The sequence below is a fragment of the Aegilops tauschii genome, chromosome 7 (assembly GCF_002575655.3).
Source record: "Aegilops tauschii subsp. strangulata cultivar AL8/78 chromosome 7, Aet v6.0, whole genome shotgun sequence".
NCBI classification, from domain to species: Eukaryota; Viridiplantae; Streptophyta; class Magnoliopsida; order Poales; family Poaceae; genus Aegilops; species Aegilops tauschii.
The window spans coordinates 268,136,796-268,162,342 of record NC_053041.3 but is presented as its reverse complement, the minus strand read 5'-3'; the positions used below and the strand labels follow the sequence as shown (position 1 = coordinate 268,162,342).

At 43.9% G+C, this 25,547-nt stretch overlaps 1 protein-coding gene across 2 annotated transcripts; it reads left to right on the top strand.

Annotated features, from left to right (window-relative positions):
• The first annotated feature begins 896 nt into the window (after nt 1-896).
• LOC109753632 (probable carboxylesterase 8) lies at nt 897-3,686 on the top strand. 2 transcript variants are annotated; one of them, XM_020312549.4, is made up of 2 exons: nt 897-2,945; nt 3,419-3,686. In XM_020312549.4, exon 1 carries the CDS (start codon nt 978-980, stop codon nt 2,037-2,039), a length of 1,062 nt encoding a protein of 353 aa, XP_020168138.2. In that variant the 5' UTR covers nt 897-977; the 3' UTR covers nt 2,040-2,945; nt 3,419-3,686. The 2 variants fall into 2 exon arrangements, with proteins under 2 accessions (XP_020168138.2, XP_073359011.1); XM_073502910.1 differs by having other exon boundaries at nt 3,396-3,686.
• The last annotated feature ends 21,861 nt before the right edge of the window (nt 3,687-25,547 follow it).

Sequence of the window (25,547 nt, the reverse complement as noted above, 5' to 3'; positions counted from 1 at the left end):
ATCATCACCTACCAATGGAAGCACCAAACAAGATCCCCCTTATTTGGATTTGGTTTTTTAATGGGAGGGAGAAAAACCAGTGAGAGGGGGTGGCGGGACGAAGAAAAATCGGACGAAAATAACCCTTACGAGGCTACTAAGTGCATTAATGACTCGATGAAAAAAAACGTATTTAAATGGACTTAATTGATTGCATACGTATTTAACTATGTAGCTAATTAATTGCATCAATGGTTTGATTTTGAAATTGATTTAGTGCTCGATTTCTAAAATATTTTCACATGAATCTTGACATTTAAATGGACACGCTTGATTTGAGAATGTCGCCTGTCTGGCTCTACAAGAAATATAATATGACAGTGTGCACGTGGCGGTCTGACGACCCGTCTCCCACCACGGTCGTTCCCGACGCCGTGATCCATGCCCTGGCATTCTCAAGCATCGCTGCCAGCGTTAGGTCCGGCCACGACATCTTCCATGGTGTCGTGCACGACGTCCCTTCGTAGAGGCGCGCGGATGCGTGCGTCCATATGAAACTTGTGATTCTCAATTAATAGTAGAGATAATGATAATAATAAATGACATATAGATTTGTTATGAAAAAATATCTCATTTTATTATGAAAGGTTGTCGAGAAAAATCTTATGTCTTTCTTTTAGGAGGGTGATGTCATATATATGATGCTATTTCTGAATTCTTAATTATTTGTTGATTACGTGATTGAGTTGGATCAACACCTACCAAAGGAAGAACGAAACAAGATCCCCTAATGGATTTGGGAGAAAAACTAGTGAGAGAGGATGGTGAGAGATGGGACGAAGAAAAACCGGACAAAATAAATCATATCATGCTATCAACTCCTCCATAGGAGTAGAGATTAAAAGATCACTGATGCACTGATAGTTGCTCCGTGCACGGTTGCGCAGCGCGGAGCATAAAAACCGTGTGCGCCGCGCCTAGTACTCACTACCCGTCGCATGTCCACCATCCCAGTCGCCAAAGCTGTAGCCGCACCGAGTGTGCAAGAGATAAAGCAAAGCCGCGAGGAACCCATGGGCGATCTCATGGTCGCGGACGTTGATGCGGCTGCGCGGCCGCCGCCGTCCAAGTCGGACAACCTCTTCATGCAGATCGCCGTCCACCCGGACGGTGCCGTCACGCGGCCCGTCGTCCCCACCATCCCGGCTTCCGACGCCGGCAGCGGGGCGGCCGTCTTCAGCAGGGACGTGCCCCTCGACACCTCTCTTGGCACGTACATCCGGCTATACCTCCCCAACCCCGTCCCGTCGTCGACGAAGCTCCCCGTCATCCTCTACTTCCACGGCGGCGGCTTCGTTGTCTTCAACGCCGACACCGCCTTCTACCACGCCTCCTGCGAGGCCATGGCGGCGGCCGTACCGGCCATCGTCGCCTCCCTCGACTACCGCCTCGCACCCGAGCACCGCCTGCCCGCCGCCTATGACGACGCCGTCGCGGCCGTGATGTGGCTCCGTGACGTGGCGCCCCAGGACCCCTGGATCGCCGAGCACGGCGACCTCGCCTGGTGCTTCGTCATGGGCAGCAGCTCCGGCGGGAACATGGCGTTCAACGCCGGCGTCCGGACCAAGGGCATCGATCTGAGCCCCGTCGCGGTGCGCGGGCTCCTGCTGCACCAGCCGTACCTCGGCGGCGTCGAGCGGACGCCGTCCGAGGAGAGGTCGGAGGACGACTTCATGGTGCCGCTGGAGGCCAACGACAAGCTCTGGAGCCTCGCACTGCCGCTGGGCGCGGACCGCGACCACGAGTTCAGCAATCCGGAAAAGGCGGTGGCACAGGAAGCCGTGGTCGGCCTGCCGCGGTGCCTGGTGTCCGGGAGCGACGGCGACCCACTGATCGACAGGCAGAGAGGGTTCGCCACGTGGCTGCGGGACAGTGGCGTGGAGGTCGTCGCCAAGACGGACGGCTCCGGGTTCCACGCTGCGGAGCTCTTCGTGCCAGAGAAGGCCGAGGAGATGTTCGCGCTGGTTCGCGATTTCGTATCCGCTGGCAGCGATGCTTGATGCTTGACGCTGATCTGAGTGCGCCTCTGAGTGCGCCGTGTTGATGGGAGGCCATCAATTCGAGCATGTGACTGTGTGTTGTGATCAATAATTCGCCACTGTTCGCAACGTGGTGCGGTGCGTTGAAATTGTAAAAAATCTTCACTAGAAATTGATTGATGTTTATGGATCACACTTGGGCCTAGTTTGGCAGCGTCGATTTTTCAAAATCGTGGTACTCTAAAATCTCATGGAGTAACTTGAGGAGCCATCAGTTAACAAGCCCTTCTTCGAAAACGGGGCTTGCCTGCTACCGTTCCCTGCTCCCATCCGTGCTCCCCTTCGCTAATTGTTTATCGGACGGCTCGCGCTATTTCCTTTCCCGCGTGTCTTTTTTTGGCCAAAAAAACCCACGAAGCTCCCGTATTTCTCTTTGCCTCGATACGTATTCGCTCCTCTTTCGCCTTCCCTGCCGACAGTCGACCGTGAGAAGCGGAGGAATCGAGTGGATCGGCTGCAGCCCCGTCCCGTCATCGTGGCCTCCAACGGGAGGTCCGCCGGCGTGAAAGCAGGGGCGCGGCAAGCCCGAGTGGATCGGCTGCAGCCCCGTCCCGTCGCCGCAGCTATGGCGCCGCCGCCACGCCCGTCCCAGATTGCAGCCTCTCTCGCCGCAAGACCGTCTCCTCCTCTTGATTCGTCGTCGCACCAAAGTCCAGGTCTTGGAGATGCCTGCGAGGGGGGCAGCCATGGTGGAGCTCGGGTCTGGATAGTGGAGGTGGTGGTGGATGTTGTGCCGCCACTCAAGAGCACGGCGGCAGTGGCCGGGCGGAGGCCGCGGCGAGCGACGAGGGCGGCCGCCACACAGCGGGTCTTCGGGGCCCCGACACCATTCACGCGGCTGCCGACCTCGACTTGGCATGCACCATGGTCAGTACGGCAACTCACCCTCCTTCCCTTTCACCCTCCTCTCTACTGTTTTGTGCAGAATACAGATGTCTCCTCTGTTTCTTCGTCATTCAGTTCACATCTGAGCAGGTCAACAACTAGCTACTACCAATTGAGCACAAATGCACATGAGCACATGGGGGCCTTGCACATTAATTTGTTCCATACAGTGATTCGTTAAAAGCTCAAATTATGTTAGTGCAAAATTGTAGACCGAAATTAGTTTCTAAATGGCCTGGATACCTAACTAGCTGAGTTTTAGCTGATAATTCAATTCTGTCACTGTTTTCGGGGTACTGAAGGTGCTTAATTTGATATATTTTTAAAAGATGTTTAATTTTAGAGACAACAAAATACATGGGAATATCTTGCATTGCACAAAATGCTGATGATGTCGTGTACTGGTTGAATAGATTGAAATTTAATTAGCAGGTGGTGGTGATATTTGCATACAGGATGAGGCCAGAAGATGGTTCAACTGAGTGAACAAGCTACTCCTTCGATCGATGTTTGGAAAGTCGTATGGTTGGGCTGATCCTCATCCAGGTCACAGTGGCGCTCCATTACCGTACTGATGGACTATCTGTTTGTCAGGTTAGACAAACAAATCTATAATGTTGGTAATAGTATTGTTTGTATCTGATGCTGACCAAGCCTATTCAATACATGACATATAAGACTATTTTTATATTTATCACATTCACGAATTGCTTATTCAATAAATTGCTAAGTGATATAGATAATCTCCTTTAATCCTTGGTCGTACAGTCGTAGGTTCTAATAGAATTGCACACAATTATATGAAATAAAAATCTATAACATTGATTAAGCTGGCTTTTGTTGTTGGGAGAATGGTAGATTTTGTCCTGGCATCATCGCCGGGGTAGAGGTACCAATGGTAGAATTTTGTTGTTGCAAAAATGATAGATTCTGTCCGGGCATCATCATAGGGGTAGAAGTACCACTGGTAGGGATCTGCTGTTGAAAAAATGATAGATTTTGTCCTGGCACCATCGAAGGGCTAGAGGTACCTGTTGGAAATATGCCCTAGAGGCAATAATAAATGGTTATTATTATATTTCTTTGTTCATGATAATTGTCTATCGTTCATGCTATAATTGTGTTATCCGGAAATCGTAATACATGTGTGAATACATAGACCACAACGTGTCCCTGGTAAGCCTCTAGTTGACTAGCTCGTTGATCAACAGATAGTCATGGTTTCCTGACTATGGACATTGGATGTCGTTGATAACGGGATCACATCATTAGGAGAATGATGTGATGGACAAGACCCAATCCTAAGCATAGCATAAAAGATCGTGTAGTTTCGTTTGCTAGAGCTTTTCCAATGTCAAGTATTTTTTCCTTAGACCATGAGATCGTGCAACTCCCGGATACCATAGGAGTGCTTTGGGTGTGCCAAACGTCACAACGTAACTGGGTGACTATAAAGGTGCACTACGGGTATCTCCGAAAGTGTCTGTTGGGTTGGCACGGATCGAGACTGGGATTTGTCACTCCGTGTGACGGAGAGGTATCTCTGGGCCCACTCGGTAATGCATCATCATAATGAGCTCAATGTGACTAAGGCGTTAGTCACGGGATCATGCATTGCGGTACGAGTAAAGAGACTTGCCGGTAACGAGATTGAACAAGGTATTGGGATACCGACGATCGAATCTCGGGCAAGTAACATACCGATTGACAAAGGGAATTGTATACGGGATTGATTGAATCCTCGACATCGTGGTTCATCCGATGAGATCATCGTGGAACATGTGGGAGCCAACATGGGTATCCAGATCCCGCTGTTGGTTATTGATCGGAGAGGCGTCTCGGTCATGTCTGCATGTCTCCCGAACCCGTAGGGTCTACACACTTAAGGTTCGGTGACGCTAGGGTTGTAGAGATATGAGTATGCAGAAACCCAAAAGTTGTTCGGAGTCCCGGATGAGATCCCGGACGTCACGAGGAGTTCCGGAATGGTCCGTAGGTGAAGAATTATAATATAGGAAGTCAAGTTTCGGCCACCGGGAAAGTTTCGGGGGTTATCGGTATTGTACCGGGACCACCGGAAGGGTCCCGGGGGTCCACCGGGTGGGGCCACCTATCCCGGAGGGCCCCATGGGCTGAAGTGGGAAGGGAACCAGCCCCTAGTGGGCTGGGGCGCCCCCCATGGGCCTCCCCCCTGTGCCTAGGGTTGGAAACCCTAGGGTGGGGGGGGGCGCCCCACTTGCCTTAGGGGGCAAGTCTCCCCCCTTGGCCGCCGCCCCCTCCCTTGATGGGATCTTGGCCGGCGCCCCCCCTTCCCAGGGGGCCTATATAAAGGAGGGAGGGAGGGCAGCACAACAACAGCCTTGGGCGCCTCCCTCCTCCCCTGCTACACCTCTCCCTCTCGCAAAAGCTCGGCGAAGCCCTGCCGAGACCCGCTACATCCACCACCACGCCGTCGTGCTGCTGGATCTCCATCAACCTCTCCTTCCCTTGCTGGATCAAGAAGGAGGAGACGTCGCTGCACCGTACGTGTGTTGAACGCGGAGGTGCCGTCCGTTCGGCACTCGGTCATCGGTGATTTGAATCACGGCGAGTACGACTCCGTCATCCACGTTCATTGGAACGCTTCCGCTCGCGATCTACAAGGGTATGTAGATGCACTCCTTTCCCCTCGTTGCTAGTATACTCCATAGATGGATCTTGGTGAGCGTAGGAAAATTTTAAAATTATGCTACGATTACCAACAGTACCAATGGTAGGATTCTGTTGCTGGAAGAATGGTAGATTCTGTCCTGCCATCATCATAGGGATAGAAGTACCACTGGTAGGATTCTGTTGTTGGAATAATAATATATTTTGTCCTGACATCATCGTAGGGGTTGACAGACCAATGAATTGTTGCAGACCTGAGTTGTAATGTGCTAAATAGGGATACACATGATTTGGCGGAGCTCCCAGATGACCCTATGCAAATAAATAGGAAAGCTTAGGTCATAAATGATTGAAAATGAGAAATAGTTTTAAAATTACACTTGTTATACCATTTGGGTTGGGTTGTACTGTGGTAGATACCCAGGCATATTTGTTATAAAATGAGTAGGCCTCCTCTTCCGATAAAAATGTCATGTCAATCTTTGGTAACCTGTTGTCAGTATAATTTGTTGCAACATTTTCTTGCACATCCTGTATGAATTAGTATTCAATTTTGTTAATGCACATTTTCACATATGTTGTATTGTGCTTACCATGCTTAATTTGAATGGATTAAAAAAAAGATTACCCATGTAATAATAGTATTATCAAACAATGTAGACTAATATGCACGGGCTGCTTTTTATTAGAATATGTGACTGGAGTATTAACTGAGTATTAAGCATCTATTTTGACATGTGAAGTTTCTTCAACTACCAGGCATAAGGCTAGTATAATTGTAACCGATCCATAAGTTGTATCATCCTATACGAAGCAACACAGATGTTTTATGATCATGATCGACATTTTCAATTTTGTTTACATCAGGAAGAATTAACATTTGAAAGCACAAGTGCTCCCTGGGTGATTTTGGTAATTAATGTCAACATATCTCTTGTTGGACTAATGTTTTCACCTAGTATATTTCAGATAAGTTCAAGAATGGAGTGGCGTGGACAAGAAGATGTGGAACCCCTTCAAGATGATAAGGACAAAGGATTGGCTCAAGCTCAGAGCTCAAGACTCCGCATTTTCTATTTTAGTGATCCAAGATCACATTGAGTCCATAGGAAAACCAATACTATTAAGAAGGGGTGAGGTGTTGCTTAATGGCTTGCTTTCTCAAATTGCTTAGTGATATGCTCCAAAAACCCTCAACTACTTTCTCACATCCAAATATGTCCCAAACCAAAAGTCAAACTCGGCCCCACTGATTTTATCTATCCGGTGCGACCGAGTTCTCTTGACATAGCCACTGCCAGAAACCCTAATCAATTCGGTCTCACCGATAGGGATTTCGGTATCACCAAGATGGGATTGCAAACTCTCTGTTGCCTATTGCAATAATCTCGGTCTCCCCGAGATATGCGATCGGTCCCACCGAGTCGCAATGCAAACTCTCTGTCTCCCTTTCGTAGGGTTTCGGTCCAACCGAGATGAGCGAATCGGTCCCACTGAGTTTGCATGACCAACTCTCTGGTTAGTCTATTACCAAAATCGGTCCAACCGAGTTCGTGTAATCGGTCTCACTGAGATTACGTTATGCCCTAACCCTAATGACATCGGTCCCACCGAGTTGACATGTCGGTCCCACCAAAAATCCTAACGTTCACATTTTGAACTAAATCGGTCTGACCGAGTTCTCTGAATCGGTCCCACCGAGTTTGGTAAATTGTGTGTAATGGTTAGATTTTGTGTGGAGGCTATATATACCCCTCCACCCACTCTTCATTCGTGGAGAGAGCCATCAGAACATGCCTACACTTCCAACATATATTTTCTGAGAGAGAACCACCTACACTTGTGTTGAGGTCAAGATATTCCATTCCATCCACATAAATCTTGATCTCTAGCCTTCCCCAAGTTGCTTTCCACTCAAATCATCTTCCCACCAAATCCAATCCTATGAGAGAGAGGTGAGTGTTGGGGAGACTATCATTTGAAGCACAAGAGCAAGGAGTTCATCATCAACACACCATCTATTACCTCTTGGAGAGTGGTGTCTCCTAGATTGGTTAGGTGTCACTTGGGAGCCTCCTTCAAGATTGTGGAGTTGAACCAAGGAGTTTGTAAGGGCAAGGAGATCGCCTACTTCGTGAAGATCTACCCGAGTGAGGCAAGTCCTTCGTGGGCGACGACCATGGTGGGATATACAAGGTTGCTTCTTCGTGGATCCTTCGTGGGTGGAGCCCTCCATGGACTCGCGCAACCGTTACCCTTCGTGGGTTGAAGTCTCCATCAACGTGGATGTACGATAGCACCACCTATCGGAACCACGGATAAAAAATCACCGTGTCTCCAAATTGCGTTTGCACACTCCAATCCCATCCCTTTACATTCTTGCAACTTGCATGCTTTACTTTTCGTTGCTCATATACTCTTATCATGCTTGCTTGATATGTATTGTGAATGTGTGAACTTGTGCTAAAACTCCACTTCAACTTAAAGAAATTAAAAACTGCAACTTTTATTGCTAGGAGTCTATTCACCCCCCTCTAAACACTTCTTCTCGATCCTTTCAATTGGTATTAGAGCCTTGGTCTCCATTGGTTTGGTTTAAACACCTTCGGAGGAAGATGGATGTGTCTACATTGGGGAGTCTTAGACATAGAGTGCCTATTCTTGATGGAGAGTTCTTCCATGAGTGAAAAAATGAGATGCTTGAGATTTTCAATGAATAGCATTTGAACAAGTACATTACTAGCCCTAGTGCACCTCATATTGACCCTTTGCATCCCACACCCGATGAGGATCTTGACATGATTCGCAATCTTAGAACTATCAATCTTATCATTAGAGGATTGCCCAAAAATTTGATTGCTATCTTACCTACTCTTGATTGTGCCTATACTATATGGAGATTTCTTGAGGAACGATTCCCAAATTATTCCTCAAAAAATCTAAACAAAATTCTCCATAGGTCTATAGCCTTGAGTAAGATGAGTACTAGTGATCCTAAGTTTGGTGATTGTCTATTTGAGCTTACCAATCTCATACGTGCCAAAGGAGATGTTGGAATCATTAGCAATATCATCTCCGAAGCTATTAGAATTCATAAAGGTGACCATTGTGATGATCAGTTATCTAATGAATTACCCTCTCTAGGAATTGATCAAATACAAGACGATGTTGAACATGGATACTATGATGAGGATGATGATAGTGACTATGATCTTGATGATGCGATGAGACACTTGGTCTTATGACTAATCTTTGAGGCTACATTGCTGGAGGAAAGGAAGGGGTCCTTGATAGTGGATGTACTGATCATATGACCAGAGACAAATATATGTTTCGTGAGCTTGCTGAAAACGACGGCGCTCGAAAGTATGTCAATTTCGGTGATAACTCAAAGGGTAAGGTGGTTGGCCTCGGTAAGGTGGCCATCTCACATGATAGCTCCATACAAAATGTCATGCTCGTTGAATCTCTTGGGTACAATTTACTTTCAGTATCTAGACTTGCTGATTTCGGTTTCAATGTCCTATTTACTGAAGTAGACTGCCAAGTTTTTCGAAGAGACAATCATAAAATGGTCTTTACCGGTATACGTAGAGGTGATCTTTACATTGTTGATTTCACTAAAAAGGCTCAACCTAGAACTTGATTAATTGCTAAATCTTCTAAAGGCTAGTTGTGGCATAGAAGCTAGGTCATGTGGGCATGCGAAATCTTGATAAGCTTATTAAAGGTGATCATATCCTTGGAGCAAAAGATGTTATATTTGACAAGGATAGACTTTGTAGTGCTTGTCAAGCAGGAAAACAAGTTCGAGGAAGTCACCCCGTGAAGAACATCATGACCACGAGAAGACCGCTTGAGCTACTTCACATGGATCTCTTCGGTCCCAATGCCTACAAGAGTCTCGGTGGTAACTCATTTGGTCTAGTCATAGTCGATGATTTTTCAAGATTTACGTGGGTGTTCTTTTTTGATGATAAATCGCAGGTCCAAAAGATCTTCAAAAACTTCGCTAGGAAAGCCCAAAATCAATTTGAAGTGAAGATCAAGAAGGTTCGGAGCGACAACGGAACAGAGTTCAAGAACGCAAATGTGGATATCTTTCTTGATGAAGAAGGGATTTCACACGAGTTCTCGACTACGTACACGCCTCAACAAAATGGAGTTGTTGAGAGGAAGAACCGAACTCTTATTGAGATGGCAAGAACGAGGCTTGATGAGTACAAGACTCCAAAACACTTCTGGGCGGAAGCGGTTGGGACAGCTTGTCATGCAACAAATCGCTTGTATCTTCACAAGCTACTCGGCAAGATGGTATACGAGCTCCTCACCGGTAACAAACCCCAAGTTGGATACTTTTGAGTATTCGGCTCAAAGTGCTACATTCTTGATAAGCATCGTCGTTCTAAATTTGCTCCTAAATCTCATGAAGGTTTCCTACTTGGTTATGGCTCAAACTCTCACACTTACCGTGTCTACAACAGTTTCACCCGAAAGGTTGAAGAGACGGTAGATGTGAAGTTTGATGAATCTAACGGCTCGCAAGTAGAGCAATTGCCAATTGATGTAGGAGACAAAGACCCTTCGGAAGCAATCCAAGACTTGTCTATCGGCAAGATTCGTCCAACGGAGGTGAAGGAGAGTACCTCGTCCGTCCAAGTGGAAGCTTCCACCTCACTACAAGGTGAACCAAGAGTTGACATGGAAGCATCCACGAGTGGGACACACCAAGACGAAGAAAACGAGGACGTACACCAAGATGAACCTCATCAACCTCCCTCTCCACCACGACAAGAGAACGACAACGTCAACAATGAAGAAGGCCAAGAAGAAGAACAAGATGAAGAAGATGTTCCACCCCGAACAAAGCAAAAGCTCCCATGAGTTCGAGCAAGAGTCGCCAAAGACCACCCCGTCGAACAAATCTACAATGATATCCAAACCGGGAGAATCACTCGCTCTAAAACTCGTTTGGCTAACTTTTGTGAACATTATTCATTCATCTATAGCATTGAACCTATGAAGGTTGAAGAAGCATTGGAAGATCCGGATTGGATAAATGCCATGCATGAAGAGCTACACAATTGAGAGAAATCAAGTGTGGACATTGGTCGAAAAGCCCGAAAACAACCACAACATCATCGGTACCAAATGGGTGTTTCGCAACAAGCAAGATGAAGATGGTCAAGTCGTCCGCAACAAAGCTCGTCTAGTCGCCCATGGCTACACTCAAGTCGAAGGTATGGACTATGGTGAGACATATGCCCCCGTTGCTAGACTTGAGTCCATTCGCATCTTACTTGCTTATGCTAATCACCATGATATCACCTTGTACCAAATGGACATTAAAAGTGCTTTTCTAAATGGTGAAATTGAGGAGGAAGTTTATGTTGAGCAACCTCCCGGCTTTGTCAATCCTAAGAAACCTAATCATGTTTACAAACTTCACAAATCTCTTTATGGTCTTAAACAAGCTCCTAGAGCATGGTATAAATGCTTGACCAAGTTCCTTATTGAAAAAGGCTTTGAAATTGGAAAAATAGATTCTACTCTTTTTACTAAAAGGGTTAATGGAGAACTATTTGTGTGCCAAATTTATGTTGGATATTATATTTGTTTTGACTAACCCTTATTTTAGTGAGAAGTTTGGAAAGCTAATGTCGGAGAAGTTTGAGATGTCTATGATGAGTGAACTCAAATTCTTTCTTGGTTTGCAAATCAAGCAAACTAAGGAAGGTACCTTTGTTTCTCAAACAAAGTACACCAAGGACTTACTCAAGAAGTTCAATATGCAAGAATGCAAAGGTATGAATACACCCATGCCTACTAGTGGACATCTTAACTTGACTAAGGATGGTGAACCGGTTGATCAAAAAGTTTACTGCTCTATGATCGGTTCATTGTTATATCTATGTGCCTCTCGTCCCGATATTATGCTAAGTGTGTGCATGTGTGCATGATATCAAGCGGCCCCCAAATAATGTCATTGCTACCTCTTGAGCACTGCGTTGGTTTTCCCTTGAAGAGGAAAGGGTGATGCAGCAAAGTAGCGTAAGTATTTCCCTCAGTTTTTGAGAACCAAGGTATCAATCCAGTAGGAGGCCACGCTCAAGTCCCTCGTACCTACACAAACAAATAAGAACCTTGCAACCAACGCGATAAAGGGGTTGTCAATCCCTTCACGGCCACTTGCAAAAGTGAGATCTGATAGAGATGATAAGATAATGTTTTTGGTATTTTTATGATAAAGATAAAAAGTAAAGATTGCAAAATAAACGGCGACAGAAATAGCTAGTTGAAGGAAGATTAATATGATGGAAAATAGACCCGGGAGCCATAGGTTTCACTAGTGGCTTCTCTCAAGATAGCATAAGTATTACGGTGGGTGAACAAATTACTGTCGAGCAATTGATAGAATTGAGCATGGTTATGAGAATATCTAGGTATGATCATGTATATAGGCATCACGTCCGTGACAAGTAGAACGACTCCTGCCTGCATCTACTACTATTACTCCACACATCGACCGCTATCCAGCATGCATCTAGAGTATTAAGTTCATAAGAACGGAGTAACGCTTTAAGCAAGATGACATGATGTAGAGGGATAAACTCATGCAATATGATATAAACCCCATTTTTTTTCCTCGATGGCAACAATACAATACGTGTCGTTTCCCCTACTGTCACTGGGGTCGAGCACCACAAGATTGAACCCAAAGCTAAGCACTTCTCCCATTGCAAGAAAGATCAATCTAGTAGGCCAAACCAAACTAATAATTCGAAGAGACTTGCAAAGATAACCAATCATACATAAAAGAATTCAGAGAAGATTCCAATATTGTTCATAGATAATCTTGATCATAAACCCACAATTCATCGGATCTCGACAAACACACCGCAAAAGAAGATTACATCGAATAGATCTCCAAGAGAATCGAGGAGAACATTGTATTGAGATCCAAAGAGAGAGAAGAAGCCATCTAGCTAATAACTATGGACCCGAAGGTCTGAGGTAAACTACTCACACATCATCGGAGAGGCTATGGTGTTGATGTAGAAGCCCTCCATGATCAATGCCCCCTCCGAAGGAGCATCGAAAAAGGCCCCAAGATGGGATCTCATGGGTACAGAAGGTTGCGGCGGTGGAAATAGGGTTTTGGCTCCTTTACTGATGGTTTGGGGGTACGTAGGTATATATAGGAGGAAGAAGTAGGTCGGTGGAGCCACGAGGGGCCCACGAGGGTGGAGGGCGCGCCCCCTGCCTCGTGGCCTCCTCGTTGATTGCTTGACGTCCACTCCAAGTCCTCTGGATCACGTTTGTTCCGAAAATCACGTTCCCGATGGTTTCATTCCGTTTGGACTCCGTTTGATATTCTTTTTCTTCGAAACACTGAAATAGGCAAAAAAACAACAATTTGGGCTGGGCCTCCGGTTAATAGGTTAGTCCCAAAAATAATATAAAAGTCTATAATAAAGCCCATTGAACATCCAAAACAGAATATATAATAGCATGGAACAATCAAAGATTATAGATACGTTGGAGACGTATCAAGCATCCCCAAGCTTAATTCCAGCTCGTCCTCGAGTAGGTAATGATAAAAACAGAATTTTTGATGTGGAATGCTTCTTAGCATAATTCTCAATATAAAAACAATAATACTTCAAACATGCTAACTAAGCAATTATGTCTTATCAAAATAACATAGCCAAAGAAAGCTTATCCCTACAAAATCATATAGTTAGGCCATGCGTCAATTTCGTCACACAAAATGTTCTCATCATGCATAACCCCGATGACAAGCCGAGCAATTGGTTCATACTTTTTAACACGCTTCAGCCTTTTCAACCCTTACGCAATACATGAGCGTAAGCCATGGATATAGCACTATGGGTGGAATAAAGTATAATGATGGGGGTTATGTGAGAAGACAAAAAGGTAGAAAATCTCACATTGACGCGGCTAATCAATAGGCTATGGAGATGCCCATCAATTGATGTCAATGAGAGGAGTAGGGATTGCCATGCAACGGATGCACTAGAGCTATAAATATATGAAAGCTCAACAAAAGAAACTAAGTGGGTGTGCATCCAACTTGCTTGCTCACGAAGACCTAGGGCATTTTGAGGAAGCCCATCATTGGAATATACAAGCCAAGTTCTATAATGAAAAATTCCCACTAGTATATGAAAATGATAACATAGGAGACTCTCTATCATGAAGATCACGGTGCTACTTTGAAGCACAAGTGTGGAAAAGGGATAGTAACATTGTCCCTTCTCTCTTTTTCTCTCATTTTTTTATTTTTCTCTTTTTTTGGGCCTTCTCTTTTTTTTCTTTGGCCTGTTTTTTTCATTTAGTCCGGAATCTCATCCCGAATTGTGGGGGAATCATAGTCTCCATCATCCTTTCCTCACATGGGACAATGCTCTAATAATGATGACCATCACACTTTTATTACTTACAACTCAACACTCAGAACAAAAATATGACTCTATGTGAATGCCTCCGGCGGTGTACCGGGATATGCAATGAATCACGAGTGACATGTATGAAAAATTACGAATGGTGGCTTTGCCACAAATACGATGTCAACTACATGATCATGCAAAGCAATATGACAATGATGGAGCGTGTCATAATAAACGGAGCGGTGGAAAGTTGCATGGCAATATATCTCGGAATGGCTATGGAAATGCCATGATAGGTAGGTATGGTGTCTGTTTTGAGGAGGATATAAGGAGGTTTATGTGTGATAGAGGGTATCATATCACGGGGTTTGGATGCACCGGTGGAGTTTGCACCAACTCTCAAGGTGAGAAAGGGCAATGCACGGTACCGTAGGGGCTAGAAAATTGTGGAAGGTTAAGAGTGCGTATAATCCATAGACTCACATTAGTCATAAAGAACTCATATACTTATTGCAAAAGTTTATTAGCCCTCGAAGCAAAGTACTACTACGCATGCCCCTAGAGGGATATATTGGTAGGAAAAGACTATCGCTCGTCCCTGACCGCCACTCATAAGGGAAGCAATAAAAGAACACCTTGTGTGTCAAAATTGTCACACAACTTTTACCATACGTGCATGCTACGGGACTTGCCAACCTTAACACAAGTATTTCTCAATTTCACAATTACTCAACTAGAACACTCTAATATTACCACCTTTATATCTCAAAACACTTATCAAGTATCAAACTTCTCATGATATTCAATGAACTCAATATGGAAGTTTTTATTATGCTCATCTTGGATGCCTATCATATTCGGATTAATTTCACAATTAAAGCAAATTACCATGCTGTTTAAGACTCTCAAAATAATATAAGTGAAGCATGGGAGATCAATAATTTCTATAAAATAAAACCACCACCATGCTCTAAAAGATATAAGTGAAGCACTAGAGCAAAAACTATATAGCTCAAAAGATATAAATGAAGCACATAGAGTATTCCAACAAATTCCGAATCATGTATGTCTCTCTCAAAAGGTGTGTACAGCATGGATGATTGTGGTAAAATAAAAAGCAAAGACTCAAATCATACAAGACGCTCCAAGCAAAACACATATCATGTGGTGAATAAAAATATAGCCCCAAGTAAAGTTACCGATAGACGAAGACGAAACAGGGGATGCCTTCCGGGGCATCCCCAAGCCTAGGCTTTTGGTTGTCCTTGAATTTTACCTTGGGGTGCCTTGGGCATCCCCAAGCTTAGGATCTCGCCAATCCTTATTCCATAATCCATCAAATCTTTACCCAAAACTTGAAAACTTCACAGCACAAAACTTAACAGAAAATCTCGTGAGCTCCGTTAGCGAAAGAAAACAAAACACCACTTCAAGGTACTGTAATGAACTCATTCTTTATTTATATTGGTGTTAAACCTACTGTATTCCAACTTCTCTATGGTTTATAAACTCTTTTACTAGCCATAGATTCATCAAAATAAGAAAACAACACACGAAAAACAGAATCTGTCAAAAACAGAACAGTCTGTAGTAATCTGTAACTAACGCAAACTTCTGGAACTCCAAAAATTCTACCAAAATAGGAAGACCTAGATATTTTTTTTATTGATCTAATTCAATTGGAATCAGTATTTTATCACGTTCTGGTGATTTTTAACAATTGTTTTCGTGAACAGAAAGTTTCTGGAATTTTCAGGAAGATCAAATAACTATCATCCTAGAAGATCCTATAGGTTTAACTTGGCACAAGCACTAATTAAAACATAAAAACACATCTAACCAGAGGCTAGATCAAAGATTTATTACTAAATATAAATAAAAATCAAGAAAATAAAATAAAATTGGGTTGCCTCCCAACAAGCGCTATCGTTTAACGCCCCTAGCTAGGCATAAAAGCAAGGATAGATCTAAGTATTGTCATCTTTGGTAGGCAATCCATAAGTGTCTCTCATAATAGATTCATAAGGTAATTTAATCTTCTTTCTAGGAAAGTGTTCCATGCCTTTCCTTAACGGAAATTGGAATCCAATATTCCCTTCCTTCATATCAATAATTGCACCAATCATTCTAAGGAAAGGTCTACCAAGAATAATTGGACATGAAAGATTGCAATCTATATCAAGAACAATAAAATCTACGCGCACATAATTCCTATTTGCAACAATAAGAACATCATTAATTCTTCCCATAGGTTTCTTGATAGTGGAATCCGCAAGATGCAAGTTTAAAGAACAATCATCAAATTCACGGAAACCTAGCAAATCACACAAAGTTTTTGGGATCGTGGAAACACTAGCACCCAAATCACACAAAGCATAGCATTCATGATCTTTAATTTTAATTTTTATTGTAGGTTCCCACTCATCATAAAGTTTTCTAGGGATAGAAACTTCCAACTCAAGTTTTTCTTCGTAAGATTGCATCAAAGCGTCAACGATATGTTTAGTAAAGGCTTTATTTTGACTATAAGCATGAGGAGAATTTAGCAAGGATTGCAACAAGGAAATACAATCTATCAAAGAGCAATTATCATAATTAAATTCCTTGAAATCCAAAATAGTGGGTTCATTGCTATCTAAAGTTTTAACCTCTTCAATCCCACTTTTACCAATTTTTGCATCAAGATCTAAAAACTCCGAATTTTTGGGACGCCTTCTAACTAAAGTTGACTCATCTACAGTCCCATCATTATCAAGATTCGTATTGAAAAACAAAGATTTAATAGGGGACACATCAATAACTTTTAGATCTTCATCTTTATTCTCATAAAAACTAGAAGAACATGCCTTCACAAAACAATCTTTCTTAGCACACATCCTTGCGGTTCTTTCTTTGCACTCATCAATGGAAATTCTCATGGCTTTGAGAGACTCATTGATATCATGCTTAGGTGGAATAGATCTAAGATTCAAAGAATCAACATCAAGAGAAATTCTATCCACGTTCCTAACCAATTCGTCAACTTTAAGCAATTTTTCTTCAAGCAAAGTATTGAAATTCTTTTGCGAATGCATAAACTCTTTAACACTAGTCTCAAAATCAGAGGGCAACTTATTAAAATTTCCAAAAGAATTGTTGTAGGAATTGCCATAATTATTAGAGGAATTACTAGGATACGGCCTAGGATTAAAGTTTCCTCTATAAGCGTTGTTACCAAAATTGTTCCTACCAACAAAATTCACATCCATAGATTCATTATTTGTCACGCCCAATATGCGACCCTATCCGAGAGGAACTCGAAGGTCCCACCAAGGATAGACCCGCATATTGAAACGCTTTTGCAAGGTGGATATCATTACATAAACATTACATAAAAGATGGGGATACATACAAGGCATACAAATGCCGCAAGAATACATCAATATACATGAGAACAACATCCGACTACGGATGAAACACAAACAGAAGCTCAAACGACATCCACCCTGCTAGCCCAGGCTGCCGACCTGGAACCTATCCCCTGATCGAAGAAGAAGCAGAAGAAGAACTCCAAAACAAGTAACATCGCTCTCACGTCATGATCATCGCAAAACCTGTACCTGCAACTGGTGTTGTAGTAATCTGTGAGCCACGAGGACTCAGCAATCCCATTACCATGGGTATCAAGACTAGCAAAGCTTAATGGGTATGGAAAGGATAAGTGGTGAGGTTGCAGCAGCGACTAAGCAAGATATGGTGGCTAACATACGCAAATAAGAGCGAGAAGAGAAGCAACGGAACGGTCGCCAACTAGTAATGATCAAGAAGTGATCCTGAACTCCTACTTACGTCAAACATAACCCAAAAACCCGTGTTCTCCTCTCGAATAACCCTGAAAAGAGACAATCACGGTTACGCACGCGGTTGGTGTATTTTTAGAAGAGTTTACTTCAAGTTTACTACAACCGGATATTAACAAATTCCCATCGGCCACATAACCGCGGGCACGGCTCTCGAAAGTTTATACCCTGCAGGGGTGTCCCAACTTAGCCCATTATAAGCTCTCACGGTCAACGAAGGATATTCCTTCTCCCGGGAAGACCCGATCAGTCTCGGAATCCCGGTTTACAAGACATTACGACAATGGTAAAACAAGACCAGCAAAGCCGCCCGATGTGCTGACAATCCCGATAGGAGCTGCACATATCTCGTTCTCAGGGCAACACCGGATGAGACATCCTACGAGTAAAACCAGACCTCGAGTTTCCACGAGGGGGCCCCGCAGTCTACTCAGTTTGGACCAACACTTAGAGAAGCACTGGCCCCGGGGGGGGGGGGTTAAAATAAAGATGACCCTCAGGATGCGCGTCTCCCAAGGGAAAAAGGCTAGGTGAGGCAAATGTAAAACCAAGGTTGGGCCTTGCTGGAGGAGTTTTATTCAAAGCGAACTGTCAAGGGGGTCCCATAAATCACCCAACCGCGTTAGGAACGCAAAATCAAGGAACATAACATCGGTATGACGGAAACTAGGGCAGCAAGAGTGGAACAAAACACCAGGCATAAGGCTGAGCCTTCCACCCTTTACCAAGTATATAGATGCATTAATTAAATAATAGAATATTATGATATCCCAACATAAACATAATCCAACATGGAGCAATCTTCATCTTCACCTGCAACTAACAACGCTATAAGAGGGGCCGAGCAAAGCGGTAACATAGCCAAACAACGGTTTGCTAGGAAGGGTGGCAAAGGTTAGAGGTTCATGGCAATTTGGGAGGCTTGAAGAGCAAGTGATAGGTAGCGCAGCATAGCGATAGAACGAAGCAACTAGCATAGCAATGATAGTAGTGAGATCCAGGGTAACGGTCATCTTGCCTGAAATCCCGCTAGGAAGAAGAACGAGTCCATGAAGAAGATGAAGCCACGAAGACGAACCAAGCGTAGACGAACGAATCCTCACGATCGTAACGAAACAGAAACTATCGAGAAGAAGCACAACTGGAAAGAAGCAAACAACAAGGTAAACACACAACACATAGCCAAACATGATGCTCCACCAAGTATGATGCATGACAAGGCTATATGATGCTACTCATGGAAAGAGATGATGCATACAAGATCAACACATCAAAGCAAGTTTAAATGAGGCCGGAAACAACATATAACAAATCCGGTAAGTCCTCATATGCAAGTTTCGAAATTGGTCCAGATCTGAATAAGCCTTATGTTCAAGTTGTTAAACAGCAAGTTAAGATGTACCAAGATGATCTACACGAAATTCTAGTCAAGTTACATATAAAAGTTCATTAGATTCGGAGCTACGGCCTAGAAGATATGAGCAAAACAAGTTAAACATGGCATTGATGCAAAATGCATTCAAACATCAAGCAAACACCTCAAAACAAGGATGCAACAAAGTAACATGAAATTACATGCAAAACTAAGCAAGTTTCATATAGAGCATGCTCAAAACGGAGCAGCAGTGCTACACATATACTCCAAACAAGATATAACAACAATCTGTCCAAAACAGCAATTAGGCATGTTGCAAGCATCAAAGCAATATGCTACAGCACCCCAACATGAAAACAAAATGCATGGACATGATGTACAGGTAAATCATTACCAAACATGAACACCGAGCTATCCCCATAAATCACTAGAACATGCTCAAAAGGACATGACAAGATTGCAAGTAATAACAGTTTCACAGACTCAGCGGAAATCACTGGACATGGCAGAAATATCATCAGGTTGCTAAGTTTAGAGCTATCAAACAACATGCTACAGGAATAGATCATAGCAAAAAAAGGCATGACATGAATCTACTAATTTCATAGAACAAAAGTACCTTACTGATCACGCGCCAAAAAGGCACAGAAGATATGATGGCACCCATGTAAACATAGCAAGTAATATGACAGATTCAGACTTGGCAGAAAAACTGAGCATGTCATAAACAAAATTATGAAGGCATCTTTGCGAGCTCAAATCACTCATCACAAAACATTTCATGGCATGAAAAGGTAACTCACAGTAAGAAGACATGTTCATGAAGCTAAGCATGGCAATAGAATAATAATAGGGTGCATGGATCACTAGCAAAACACATGGCAAAACTGAACTTAATGATAACAGGCTGACAGCAACATTATTTAACAATTTGAGAGCAAGTTTGTAATAAGCTACAGCATGCTATAAATGCAACCAAGGGCATGGATGGATACACCATAACATGTATAACAAAACACACTTACTGAACATCTCCAGATTATGCACAGAACTCATGGTGACAGCAGGTTTACATGGCATCACAATTTTACAGCTACAGACTTGGCAGAAATGACCAAGTCACAGAAATCAGCAACATCATGGAGGCTACTTTGCATGCTTGTGCTAGTCACTACATAGATCATAAAAATACAAGACAACAACCCCTATAAAGATGGCATGATGCAGTTCAAAACACATGTACAACTCATACTCATAGGATGCACCCACAAAATGAAATGAAAAAGACAAATCACCAAGTTATAACAGTTTCAGCAGATTAACATCATATATCACTCTTGCAACGATGAATAGGGCATAAAGATGATGTCAAACAAGCATGGCACAATGGAACAAAATGAAGAGCATCTCATGGTGAACATTGTGACGTATTATATGCACAAATCGGTGCACCGAGCATGAAGTTATGGCATGATCAACAGCGCAACATGAAGTAGAAATCCAGGGACTTGGAAGAAATCGACCTCGAGGGGGGGAAAAGTCAACGCGCCGGATCTCGCCGGAATCTCGCCGGAGAGGAGGGAGATGGCCGGAGACGGGCGGATCCGGGGCCGGAGAGACCTCCTCCGGCCGGATCTCGCCGGATCCGGCGCGGGAACGGCGAGGAGACGCGGGGCCGGGGCAGGAGCTCGGGGTGGCCGGCTGAGGACGACAACGGCGAGGCGCGCCAGAGGCGTGGCGACGGGACGCCGGCGGCGGGGACGGGACCCGACGGCGGGGACGGCGGGGCCGGCGAGCGACGCCGGAGCTGGTGCGGGGCGCGCGAACGGCGGCGGGGAGGCGAGCAGGAGGCGGCGGGGCACCGGACTCCGGCGACGGCGGGCCTGGGCGGCGGCGCGCGGGCTTCGCCGGCGGCAGTTCGGGCCCGTGCGGGCCCGTGATGGGCTCCGCGGGCCGGCGGCACGGAGGAGAGAGAGAAGGCCGGCGGTGGCGACGTGGCGGCTCAGGATTGGCTGCATGCGGCGGCGGACGCGTCCTGCGACGAGATGGACATGTCCGGCGGCGCGGAGGAAGGTGGAACTAGGGTTAGGGTGGTTTCATCCGTGATTTGAAGAGGGGGGTGTTTATATAGGCAGAGGGAGCTAGGAGAGTCCAAATGAAGTGTGGTTTTCGCCCACACGATCGTGATCGAACGACCGAGAGCATGGAGGGGGTTCGGATGGGCTAGTGGGCTGTGGTGGAGGGGTGCTGGGCTGCAAAGAGAGAGGGGTTTCGGGCTACGCGGTTAACCGTTGGGGCGTCAAACGACCTCCAAATGGAACGAAATTTGACGGGCGGTTTACCGGAGATATACCAAGGCCACTCGGCAAATCTCGGTCCATTCCGAGAACGTTTTTCTCCCGCTCATGAAACAAGGTCTGAGAAGGGCGACGGGCGCGTGCGAGAGTGCCGGATCGCGAAACGGACAACGGGGAAAAAGGCCGGATGCATGTTTTGAAAGACATGCAGATGAAATGCAGATGATGACATGGCAAAATGCAACACACAAGCAATGACATGGCAACACGACGAATAACTGAAAGACACCTGGCGCATCGGATCCGGGGCGTTACATTATTATTCTCAATCAAAGTAGACAAAGGCATATCATTAGGATCAAAATAAACACTCTTATTAGCAAACAATTTCATAAGTTCATCCATCTTTCCACTCAAAACATTAATTTCTTCAATCACATGAACCTTTTTATTAGTAGATCTTTAAGTGTGCCATTGAGAATATTAACCATAATATTATCTAGGAGTTTAGTAGCTTCTCCTAAAGTGATTTCCATAAAAGTGCCTCCCGCGGCCGAATCTAAAATATTTCTAGAAGCAAAATTCAATCCGGCATAAATTTTTTGTATAATCATCCACAAATTCAAACCATGAGTAGGGCAATTACGTATCATTAATTTCATCCTCTCCCAAGCTTGTGCAACATGTTCATGATCAAGTTGCTTAAAATTCATAATATCGTTTCTAAGAGAGATGATCTTAGCGGGAGGAAAATACTTAGAGATAAAAGCATCTTTGCACTTATTCCATGAATCAATACTATTTTTAGGCAAAGATGAAAACCAAGTTTTAGCACGATCTCTAAGAGAAAACGAAAATAGCTTTAATTTAACAATATCATTGTCCACATCTTTCTTCTTTTGCATATCACACAAATCAAAAAAGCTATTTAGATGGGTAGCGGCATCTTCACTAGGAAGGCCGGCGAATTGATCTTTCATGACAAGATTCAATAAAGCAGCATTAATTTCACAAGATTCAGCTTCGGTAAGCGGAGCAATCGGAGTGCTAAGAAAATCATTGTTGTTGGTATTGGCAAAGTCACACAATTTAGTATTGTCTTGAGCCATCGTGATAAGCAAGCAATCCAACACACAAGCAAACAATAAGTAAGCGAAAAAGAGGCGAACGGAAAGAGTGGGCGAATAAAATGGCAAGGGTGAAGTGGGGGAGAGGAAAACGAGAGGCAAATGGCAAATAATGTAATGCGAGGGATAAGAGTTTGTGATGGGTACTTGGTATGTCTTGACTCGTGCGTAGACTCCCCGGCAACGACGCCAGAAATCCTTCTTGCTACCTCTTGAGCACTGCGTTGGTTTTCCCTTGAAGAGGAAAGGGTGATGCAGCAAAGTAGCGTAAGTATTTCCCTCAGTTTTTGAGATCCAAGGTATCAATCCAGTATGAGGCCACGCTCAAGTCCCTCGTACCTACACAAATAAATAAGAACCTTTCAACCAACGCGATAAAGGGGTTGTCAATCCCTTCACGGCCACTTGCAAAAGTGAGATCTGATAGAGATGATAAGATAATATTTTTGGTATTTTTATGATAAAGGTAAAAAGTAAAGATTGCAAAATAAACGGTGACAGAAATAGCTAGTTGACGGAAGATTAATATGATGGAAAATAGACCCGGGGGCCATAGGTTTCACTAGTGGCTTCTCTCAAGATAGCATAAATATTACGGTGGGTGAACAAATTACTGTCGAGCAATTGATAGAATTGAGCATAGTTATGAGAATATTTAGGTATGATCATGTATATCGGCATCACGTCCGTGACAAGTAGACCGACTCCTGCCTGCATCTACTACTATTACTCCACACATCGACCGCTATCCAGCATGCATCTAGAGTATTAAGTTCATAAGAACGGAGTAACGCTTTAAGAAAGATGACATGATGTAGAGGGATAAGCTCATGCAATATGATATAAACCCCATCTTTTTATCCTCGATGGCAACAATACAATACGTGTCGTTTCCCCTACTGTCACTGGGATCGAGCACCGCAAGATTGAACCCAAAGCTAAGCACTTCTCCCATTGCAAGAAAGATCAATCTAGTAGGCCAACCAAACTGATAATTCGAAGAGACTTGCAAAGATAACCAATCATACATAAAAGAATTCGGAGAAGATTAAAATATTGTTCATAGATAATCTTGATCATAAACCCACAATTCATCGGATCTCGACAAACACACTGCAAAAGAAGATTACATCGAATAGATCTCCAAGAGAATCGAGGAGAAATTTGTATTGAGATCCAAAGAGAGAGAAGAAGCCATCTAGCTAATAACTATGGACCCGAAGGTCTGAGGTAAACTACTCAAACATCATCGGAGAGGCTATGGTGTTGATGTAGAAGCCCTCCGTGATCAATGCCCCCTCCGGCGGAGCGCCGGAAAAGGCCCCAAGATGGGATCTCAAGGGTACAGAAGGTTGCGGTGGTGGAAATAGGGTTTTGGCTCCTCTACTGATGGTTTGGGGGTACGTAGGTATATATAGGAGGAAAAGTAGGTCGGTGGAGCCACGAGGGGCCCATGAGGGTGGAGGGTGTGCCCAGGGGGGTAGGCGCGCCCCCTGCCTCGTGGCCTCCTTGTTGATTGCTTGACGTCCACTCAAAGTCCTCTGGATCACGTTTGTTCCGAAAATCACATTCCCGAAGGTTTCATTCCGTTTGGACTCCGTTTGATATTCGTTTTCTTCAAAACACTGAAATAGGCAAAAAAAGCAATTTGGGCTGGGCCTCCGGTTAATAGGTTAGTCCCAAAAACAATATAGAAGTGTATAATAAAGCCCATTAAACATCCAAAACAGAATATATAATAGCATGGAACAATCAAAAATTATAGATACATTGGAGACGTTGGAGACGTATCAGTCATCTTAAGGCTGTGAAAATGATAGTGAGATACTTAATACATACACCAAATTTTGGCATTTGGTATCCTAAGAGGTCTTCTTTTGATCTTGTTGGCTATTCCGACTCGGACTATGCCGGAGACAAGGTTGATAGAAAGTCCACTTCGGGTACTTGTCAATTTCTTGGTAGATCCCTTGTGTCTTGGTCCTCCAAGAAACAAAACTCGGTATCCTTATCCACCGCCGAAGCGGAATACATTGCCGCTGGTTCATGTTGTGCTCAATTACTTTGGATGACCCAAACTCTTAAAGATTATGGGATATATGTGAAACATGTTCCATTGCTTTGTGACAATGAAAGTGCTATTAAGATTGCTCACAATCCCGTGCAACATTATCGAACTAAGCATATTGAAGTTCGTCATCATTTCATTCGAGATCATGTTGCTAAAGGGGACACTGATCTTAAGCATGCTCGTACCGATAAGCAATTGGAGGATATATTCACCAAACGGCTTGATGAGAAAGTCTTTTTCCGTTTGAGAGGTGAATTGAACATCATTGATGCTTCAAACTTGGAGTAGGGAATCCATTTGGATACATGCAAGGCATGAATCTATAACTAATCATTGATATTTCCTTCATGATGCTATTTACATGTCTTGGATATATTTGCACCCTTGCATGTTATCTAACCCTTGTAGGTACTTGGATGAATCTAAATCTATGAGATTGCAACTCTCTCACATCTTGAGCAATCTCTACATCACCAAGTCTCTAAAATACGGCGGTTGATGACAAGGAAGCACGAAACCCTTCAACATATCCTTCGACAAATTATATGTATAAAATTTCATGATTGTCATTTTGGATACACAAGTGCTATTCCTTGCAAAACTAACCCATGTAGGTAGATGTACTCAAATTACAAGTGGTGCTCCCAAGTCTTGATGAACTACATCAACCTTGAGCAACCCACACAAGTTCAACTACATGATCAAGATCAACACCACCACCCAAGGTATGTTATTCTATCTTGGAGAAGCTTTACTCCAAGTCATGGGTCAAAGCAACTCAACAAGATGTGAATACATCAAGATGCTTAAACGAA